This window comes from Corythoichthys intestinalis, chromosome 3 (genome assembly GCF_030265065.1).
Source record: "Corythoichthys intestinalis isolate RoL2023-P3 chromosome 3, ASM3026506v1, whole genome shotgun sequence".
In the NCBI taxonomy this organism is placed as follows: Eukaryota; Metazoa; Chordata; class Actinopteri; order Syngnathiformes; family Syngnathidae; genus Corythoichthys; species Corythoichthys intestinalis.
The window spans coordinates 56,586,950-56,596,972 of record NC_080397.1 but is presented as its reverse complement, the minus strand read 5'-3'; the positions used below and the strand labels follow the sequence as shown (position 1 = coordinate 56,596,972).

At 40.4% G+C, this 10,023-nt stretch overlaps 1 protein-coding gene across 2 annotated transcripts in view; it reads left to right on the top strand.

Moving 5' to 3' along the window:
* Window positions 1-1,839: 1,839 nt before the first annotated feature.
* The window catches only part of LOC130913346 (leucine-zipper-like transcriptional regulator 1), a 43,161-nt gene continuing 34,977 nt past the window's right edge, over window positions 1,840-10,023 (top strand). For both annotated transcript variants that reach the window (XM_057831893.1, XM_057831892.1), the window contains exons 1-4: window positions 1,840-2,324; window positions 2,401-2,463; window positions 2,531-2,587; window positions 8,567-8,646. In XM_057831893.1, coding sequence (XP_057687876.1) covers window positions 2,173-2,324; window positions 2,401-2,463; window positions 2,531-2,587; window positions 8,567-8,646 — 352 coding nt within the window. In that variant the 5' untranslated portion in view covers window positions 1,840-2,172. The remainder of the gene's footprint in view (window positions 2,325-2,400; window positions 2,464-2,530; window positions 2,588-8,566; window positions 8,647-10,023) is intronic.

Sequence of the window (10,023 nt, the reverse complement as noted above, 5' to 3'; positions counted from 1 at the left end):
TTGATATAACCAGTAAATGATTATTGCTTGCTATACTAGGTTGTAGTATAATGTTTAAGTGTTATAAAGTGTTAAAGAGGGTCGGGGTGACAACTGCCTTGCTTCATGGCCGTAACATTGCGTAACTAGACCTTCTGGGACATCTTCAGCATCTTACGTCTAGACTTTCGAGGACATCTTCTGTTCGAGGACATCTTCCATGGCCGCAGCGTTGCATAACTGAAGTGCCTGGGTCATTCTGACCACTTTATCTAAATGCCCTTGCTTACACACGTGTATTTAGTTAGTTCCGCCTACACGCTCACACATAGCCAATCAAAATCACATGGGTGTCTCCAGCTTGCTTTCCCCCTCCCTTTAGGGCGGCACCTTTCTGTGTTAGGACAAGCCCCTAATAAAAGAAAGAGCAAGGGGTTTAGTTTTAGATCAATTTTGGTGACTAAACAGCGTAATCTAGCATTTCACTGTCTAGTCCCTCCTTGCTCTCCTTGGCCAAGAAAACTGAGTGTCTTCTCTCCTTATTTTTGGGTAATTTTACAAATGTTTACCTAAGGATCTATTTTTGAACTTGACACGAAGGTTGCCACGAAGCCAGAAATTTTATTTATTTATATTTTTTCTTTCTTTTTTTGGGGGGGGGGGGGGGGGGGGGGGTTCAAACCTCTTACACTACTGAAATGCAAAGAAAACTATTTTAGCACAGTTATTTCTATAACACATACAAAAATAGATTTTCATTCAAAATTGTATTTTTTTTTCCAACAGAAACAGCAAAAACCCCAACCTCCAGCTCATAATTTTTATTTTCCCTCATTTCCTCACATACTAAATGCCAAATCTCAATTTTAACTACTTCAGAACATAGGATGTATATTAAAGTTGAAGTTAATGTAAACATTTACTTTTTGGTTGTTTTTTTAATAACAAGATATGAGCAACATACATTCAGAAAAGTAAGTACAAATGACATAATATGCAGAGTGAAATGGAATATATTTTGAAGATCGCGCAAACATTGACTTTTTTAAATTATAAGGAAATGAATAAATAGCCTAACATAAATGAACAAATTTAAGTCCAAAATGCACATTGACAGCTCAGATGTTCTGAACCTCCCCATCAGAGCAAATAAAACTAAATATGATAAGTAAGCCTCCTCATGTCTTTCATTGCTCTTAAAGATTTGATCCATTTTATGTTGCATTGCCCTTTTTTGTCACATCAATTCAACCTTTTTTTTTTCTGCTCCAGAAAACATGCACATTTGAACCAATCAGAGCTAACTATCTCTGCTGATCACATGTCAGTATGTCAGCCAATTGAACGGATAAATGAGTCCAGGCATTTGCTTTGCTGCGTGTATTCGCACACTGACATGACTCATCATCGTCAGACTCAGAAAACTGCAGCAGCTGGAGAAACCTCCATGCCGTCCGTGGAATAAAATAAATAATAAATATTGGTGGAAACAGATTACGCTACACAAGCACTTTATTATGCTTGTTGTTAACACTTGTGTATATAAATCTGATGTTGGTAGATTGTTTTCTTCTTGGAGATGAAATGTATGTGTGGCAGCTTCGCATTTTTTTTTTTTTTTTTTTTGCATAGCGTTTTGACAGTTGCTGTCATATTTTTGGAATCAAAGCACCGTGACTCATTCTGGCCCTGAGTCTTACACCGGAACTGCGTTCCTGACCGTTCTGGCCCACTTTCACCCCTGGTAATACCACATTCCACACTGTAAATGTAAAGTACAGTATTGTACACTTTTTGTATGCCCCCTACGTCCTCCAACCACTAGGGGTAGTCATGAGATCTGATTCAACCACGGGGGCGCGGTAGGGGCCAGCCGACTACACTATTATGACAGGTCCCCTGTTTACTAGTTGTGGTTTAAATCGTTATGTTTGCTTATATACGAGTCACTGGCTAAAACCTACAACGAACCGGTTTACGCGGATATCATCCTTTTGTTTCTTATCCTTGCACATTTATAGCTTTGTCTTTTCTCGTCGCAATTTAGCATTAGCTTTGTAGCTAGCTCTTGTTTTTAGCATCGACCGTGTAGCGAGCTGCTATCCGGAAGTTTGATTTCTGTACAGGTTAAATATGACATTTGCGGCAGATGATCTTCCCTGATACGTGCTCACGTTGGTTGAGTGGAGAAAAATGTCGTGCAAATCAACCAAAGTGGCTCCAAGTGTTGACTTTGACCACAGTTGTTCCGACAGCGTGGAATACCTCACATTAAATTTTGGTCCTTTTGAAACTGTTCACCGTTGGAGAAGGCTTCCTCCGTGTGATGAGTTTGTTGGAGCAAGGTATAATCTTATTACACCCTTAACAAGTAAAAATATGTCTGTTTCTTCACCTTACGTGTTCTATACTTCTATACAGGCGCAGCAAACACACTGTCGTGGCATATAGAGATGCTATCTACGTGTTTGGGGGAGACAATGGGTGAGTAAAATTTTGTCAGTGGTATTTTTGCTACTTAAATGATGTTAAAATTGTGTCTCACCACCAGCAAGAACATGTTGAATGACTTGCTCCGTTTTGATGTGAAGGACTGCTCTTGGTGTAGGTAAGAAATGGTCATGAGTTAGGACATAAACAGTGGTACCTCGACATACGACTGCATTGACATACGATCCTTTCGACATCCGGCGTAAAATTTCACTTGTCATTTGTCTCGACATATGGTGACATGCTCGAAATATGACAATTTATGACAGCGTCGCAATTCCATTGTTTTCCCGCAAGACGGACGCACCGCGGATTTTCTTGTTAGAGATATCAACATGGGTCCCAAGAAGGTGAGTGCAGGTGGTGAAAAAAAGGAAAAAGTTTCCGCTTACTAGGGCTGGGCGATATGGCCTTAAGTACGTATCACGATAAATTGAGCAGATTTACCTCGATAATGATAAATGACAATCAATTCGCCCAAGCGGACTGTTATATAATTTGAAAATTTGAATCAATGCATGGAATACAAATTAACTTTCTAGTTAAATTTATTTACCAGCTTTCAATTTAACAATTGCACATACAGTCCAAACATTAAGTATCAAAAAAAATCTTGTATACAATAAGAATTATAGTGTGAACATTTATAACAGCTTGTATGACTTGAAAAATGTACAACATTCTAAAAATCAATATGACGACTGTGCAAACATGTCATTCTAACACAAATGACTTGCAGCTTTAACAGTACACTTCAGACAACTTATTTGTAATGGCTGCTGTGACATAATTTTTCAACACAAGTGTTTACGTCAAGGTTTCAGTTTTTTTTTTTTCCCCCAGAACATTTTTTAATACATGCAACCACTACACAGACACAACCAGATTAAATCTGTATTGCTCTGATGCCAATGAAACATTTAAGATTTTATGATGGCAGAATAAAGCAAACACATAAAGAAAAATAGCTGTGGCCATTAAACTGTCATATTATATATCGGCTTCACTGTTGGATTATACTTTATGCTGAGTGTTTTACCATCATGAAAGCTTTCAGAGAAATCACACAGAGATACCAAATAACGCGACATAATGATTGCTACATGAAGTCCGTGCCCAGTCCACTCATTAATTTCAGCCGTTTCGACAAGGTTAGAGCCGCTATTGGACTCCATCATGTTCATTTGTAGCCGCTGTTAGCCGCTAACGTTAGCCTGTGGCTTGGCTACCAGAAGAAAGCACTGAAAGCATCCTCTCCTGAAATCGTGAGAACCACGGAAGACAGCGTGTGAAAGCCCATCTGGAACCCGCCAAGAGTTTACTTAATGTCGGGTGAAAGTTTGGCGAAGCTAACTTAAGCCCGACTCCATCCCGTTTACTTGTAGCGTTAGCTGCTAGCGTTAGCCTACCGGGCTTCAGTTTGTTTGGCTTCCTGAAAACCACGTGACTCCATACGTAAGCTCACTGTCTGCTTTCTTAAAGGGGAATGAACATAGCCGAACAACACAGAGTCAAAGCGGGATGAAAATACTATATTTTCTTGTTTTATTAAATTACCGAATTTACCGACATGGTCAAAATTACGTCGGTCATCATGAAGAATTTCGGTAACGGTAAATTTTTGGTTTACCGCCCTGCTCTACCGCTTACCATTGAAATTAAGACGCAAATGATGGAATATGCCTACAGTCTCAACTAGGCATGTGCCGGTTACCGATTTCGAGGTTTACCGTGGTATGAAAACTTCACTGTTTCAAAGCCACTAAAATTATTGGTCACACCGTACTTTTGTTATGAGCTATTTTTGAGGTCCCAAAAATGTAGCGAGAAATCCGTGGCTTGTAGCGGCAGTGCTCATCCATTCCCTTCCAGTTGTTGCTCTGTCCTGTGTCTGTCAGTGACACTACACCTGAGCTTTCCCCCCGTCAAAAATAGACAAAGTCGTTTGTATAGGGGTACTTTGGGTACCGAGAAGAAACAGGCTTAGAGGAGGAAGGACAGCCGACGTGCAGGCAACACCTCCAACATAAATTCACATTTAAGTGATTATCATCTGTCATTTAAGTATAAACGCTGTCATTAATGTTTCCCTCCAGCTACGAGAGTTCACTCAATCTGGTTTAGTAATAATAATAATAATAATACATCAAACTTGTATAGCGCTTTTTTGGACACTCAAAGACGCTTTACATAACATAACACATAGACAGAATTAAGAGGTGGGAAAAGCTAGTTTGAACAGGTGGGTTTTTAGGAGTGATTTGAAGTTTTGTAATGAGTCCGAGTTCCTGATGGGTTTTGGGAGTGAGTTCCAGAGAGCTGCAGCGGCGAAGGCTCGGTCCCCCAAGGTTCGGAGCTTAGTGCGAGTGATGGGTGTGAGGAGATTGGAGTCGGCAGAATGTAGGCGGCGGGAAGGACAGTGCTGTTGTAGAAGGTCAGTGAGGTAGGAAGGGGCCAGGTTATGGAGAGACTTGTAGGTGATGAGGAGGAGTTTGTACTGAATCCGGTATGAGATTGGAAGCCAGTGAAGCTTTTGGAGGATGGGGGTGATGTGCTCTCTGGAGCGGATGTGGGTGAGGATGCGGGCAGCAGAATTCTGGACGTATTGCAGCTTTTGGAGATGAGAAGATGGAAGACCATAGAGGAGGCTATTGCATTAGTCGAGTCTGGATGTGATGAAGGCGTGAATGAGTATTTCAGCTGTGGCTTGGGAGAGGGAGGGACGGATGCGGGCGATGTTGCAGAAATGAAAGAAGGAGATTTTAGTGAGGTGGCTGATGTGTGATTGGTATGACAGTGTTGAGTCCATTATGATGCCAAGATTGCGTACGGAGGTGGAGGTGGTGACAGGGTGACCATCAATGAGGAGCGTGAGGTTGTGTACAGAGGGGAGGAGAGCTTTGGGTCCGGTGATGAGAAGTTCTGTTTTGTTACTGTTGAGTTTGAGAAAGTTATTGTTCATCCAGGTTTTTATGTCGGACAGGCAGTTTGAGATTTTATAGAGAATGACAGGGGTGATGGATTTAGCTGAAATGTACAGTTGAGTGTCGTCTGCATAACAGTGGAAATTTAGTCCATGGTGGCGAATGATTTGACCGAGGGGAAGCATATGGATTATGAAGAGGAGGGGGCCGAGGACCGAACCTTCGGGGACACCATGGGTGACTGGAGAGGTGTGGGATTTATGGTTATTGATGGAGACGAAGTGGTGACGATCGGAGAGATAGGAGGTGAACCAGAGGAGTGCAGTTTCAGATATCCCTATTGACTGAAGACTAGATTGCACGACCCACTCTCGCGTTCAATCTATAATGGCGCCGTTTTACCTATATATAGAGCTAAAACGCAGTGTAAAATGAGTAGAGAGAATTTTGGCAGCCTTTGGAGCTTTTTTTAAATTGGTTAAAGCCTTACAATCCCTCTCTCAACAATTAGAAATATCGTGGGAAGCAATGTGGGGGAGAAAGGTAGTAGCTATCTTTTTCTTAACACACTATGTTATTTCCCAACGCAGAGAAGATATATCAATTGGTGCCACTACGCACAGTCATGGTTGCACTTCCCATCATGCATTTGGGCAGAACAGTTAAATGGCTACAGTATCATTTACTGAAAGCTCAACAAATACACTAGATGGCAATATTTAGTCACAATATACAAAGTTAAATTTATCCTTTTAGAATTACAAGTCTTTCCATCCTGAATCCCTCTCACAGAAAGAATGTTAATAATGTAAATGCCATCTTGAGGATTTATTTTCATAATAAACAAATACAGTACTTATGTACTGTATGTTGAATGTATATATTCGTCCGAGTTTTATTCATTTTTTTTCTTAATGCATTGCCAACATGTATATGATCGGGAAAAATTATCGGGAATGATTGGAATTGAATCGGGAGCAAAAAAAAAAAAAAAAAAAAGCAATTGGATCGGGAAATATCGGGATCGGCAGATACTCAAACTAAACGATCGGATCGGGAGCAAAAAAACATGATCGGAACAACCCTAGTTAACACTTTATTTGACTGCGGTGTCATAAGACCGTCATAATTATGTAGTGATGCACGATAATGCATTTTTCAGCTGATACCGATAACCGATAATTTCCTCCTCGTTCCAACCGATAACCGATAATGTTAAGCCGATAATTTTATTAAAAGATTTATGTAAAATTTTAAAGTATACACAAGAGAAAATATTACTGTGCAAAAATATTGCTCTTTTTTCCCCAACATCAAATGTGAACAAGTAGTAAATTCCAACATCTAAATAAAGACGGATTGTCTGACATTGTGTAATGGTAAACTTTTGGCAACAATTACTTACAGAGTTAATACATAAGTTGCACAAAAATGGCTTTAAAAGTAAGCCATTCCTAACGTACAACATTACTACACAGCAAAAACAACTCCTTAAAACTAGTTAAATTCTCTTTTTTTCAGTGTAAATCTATTGGAAATAAGAGAAATTAACTGCCAGCATTTCAAGTATATTTCACTCAGATTTCTTGAAGAAAAATAGCCAGCTGAAAATAAGCTTAACAGCCTTATTTTAAGCAATAATTTATTATACATAATCCTAAAAAAAAAAAACTTGTCAGAAATGTTCTTTATTCAAGAATATGTATGGTTCAAAACATTATTTGAAAGCAATTTTTTCTTGATTCAGTTGAAAAATGACATTTTTATAGATGTTTGTTTGTTAATAAGAACAAATGGCAATATTTAGTTCAAGTAAGTGGAATAATCTGGCGCATTAATCTGTTAACTAGTCTTCAACACTCAAACAAGATGGGGAAAATTATTTGACTAGATTTAAGAAGAATGATCTGATTAAGACGTCATAAATTTAAAGCGTACTGAATGCATTACTGACTGGATGACTTCTTTGTGTGGTTTGGTGCATGTTAAAATGATCAACTAACCACTGTGCCGTCATGATAAACATGCTTTCTTGACATAACTTGTGTAAATGTCCGTGGTAAAACTGATGTGATCGGCATGTCTTTCACGAAGAATCGTGGTCGTATAAACTGCATTGATTTTTTCATCCAGGGGTTTGGCTATCGGGTCATTTCGGGAATTTCCTCCCGCCTGTGCCCTTCAGTCCGCCCGGCTGCCAAATTAGCACCCGCGCCAGGCCTCTGTCTTGAACCGGAGTTGCGGCAGCAGCTAAGTTCGTACCGGATATCCGCCCGGCTCGCTGCGGCGTATTCGGTGCATGGCTCTGCTCTGCCTGCCTAGGGCGAGGCGGCGGCCTGCTGGATCGGCGGGCTCAGTCGGAAGACAGCTACTTGTCGACTATCGGTCTGGTGAGATCTTTAGCCATAGATGGGAGTTTACCACCCGCTTTGGGCTGCATTCCCAAACAACCGACTCCGGGAGGACCGCAGCGTCTCTGTATCGTCACAAGCCCCGTAGCTTCCTTTATAGTTTATTTGTGTTTACAATAGCTTTAGCATTCGCGCTAGCAGCAGCCTGGTATTCGTTCCAAAAATCATTGTGATGCAGTTTTAAATGGCTGCTGGGTTAGTGGTCAAAAAATGAGCACTGACTGAACATGAATTTTGATTGTTATCTGTGCCTCTGCAATGGCATGTTGGATGACAACAGTGTCGAAAGCAGGTGGCAACAGAGGTTGACTGTCTCCCCTAAGGGAGCAGTGTTTGCCAAATGAAGCTTCTTGCAGCAATGAAATTGGTCATTGGTCTTAGAAAGTCTTATGATGCCGCTGTCAAATAAAGTATATTAACGGTTAATAACTTTGGGTGTAAATATCCCATAATACAGTGAGGACAGTTGCATCTTATAGTCCAGTGCAGACTATCTATGAACAAATGCCATTTTCGTGTCAAATTTGGTGGGTGGTGGCTTATAGTCCAAAAAATTACGGTAATTGCTAAGATTTAGCGTAGGTTTTTGGGCTGTGGAACGAATTAATTGAATTATAATATATTCTTATGGGAAAATCCCGCTCGACATTCGACCATTTCGACTTACAAACTAGGTCCTGGAACAAATTAAATTCGTATGTAAAGGTACCACTGTATTAGGAAATCATTAAATGCACTTTCTGACCGTAGTATATTCCTCAGGGCCTTCACCACAGGAACCCCACCTGCTCCCCGATACCACCATTCAGCTGTGGTCTATGGAAGCAGCATGTTTGTTTTTGGTAAGATTCTTCCTCAACTTAATTGTACTCTGTACAATGTCGGGCTGCAGCTATCGAATATTATACTAATGGAGTAATCGGATAAAACCTATATTTTTTTTAAGAGCAATTATAAATATACATGAGAAAACATTTCACCTAATATTGAACATTTATTTGTATATATTCTCAGAATATTTGGTTTCACTAAAAAAACTTTCTTAAAATTTCTTATCTCCTAGCTAAAAATGTCATCACGCTTGATAACACACATCACTTAAAAGTTAGGTTTTCCAGCGATAACAAAGTTAACACGACAAACTTTCTTTAAATAAAGAACTATTTACTTATGTCTGATCATGGACGGACATGTAGAAATGTTCTCATCAGACACATTCTGCCATGTTAGCTGCACAACAACTGCACGCTGCTCTTTCAATGTTCTTCGCCGTCCAGTTAAGCATTAATTTACGCCATATTCGTGTTGACCATGTGGCAGCTACGCGCTCCTCCGACGTCGGCCAGTTTGTATAGCGGCAATTCTCCAACTGCTTCCCGGCAAACATGCGCTCCTCCTGCAGTAGGGAACGAGCTGTAACTTGCCCGCCGCCGGGCGAGTTGCCGATCGGCGAAGACAATCGACAACCCTGCTGCCGTGTGTTATGATCCCGGGTAATTTTGAGTGATTTTTCGCTTCGAAAGCCGAGAATAGACTTTGAAACATTACTCTGTTTGGGTTAGCATGTCGGCTAGCTGTCACGCCTCCTGGTTTGTTTACACTCTCCGAAGCCATGGCAGGGAAATAACAAAAGCCGGCCAAATTCCAGTGGCATAAAATATCATTCGGAAGGTGCGACAGTAAAGGTGAAGTGGACAGTTTTGACCATTATGGATTAATTTTGCCATGTCGTACTGAATAAATGCATTTTTGATATTTCATATTCCATTTAGCAGAAGACTGTTGTTTGTCACGACCATACCATTTATTTAGCAATTAGGGAAAAGATGAAAAGAATATCCTGTAAAAATTTTGTAGTACAGAGACTGAAACAATGACATTTTGCGGCTCTCTTTGTCGCATTTTCCTTGCTCTGAATAATTCCCCTTAATGGGCTGAACTCTAAATCAGATGAAAGTATGACCATGCCAACGTCATCCTCCTGTTGGGGACGCTAGAGCCCTATAATGGTAGGCGTGGCTAAACGGCAGATTAACTCATTCACTCCCAGCCATTTTCACTGGAGCAGTCCCCTTCGCTCCCGGCCGTTTGACTGGATTTTAACTGATTTTGCAAGGCCCACAGAACATTCTGTTCTATTGCTATATAAACATGGAACCCACCAAAAGAAAGATTAGACTCAGTTCTTTCAGCAGGAAAAAAAGTTTATATCTTTTTCC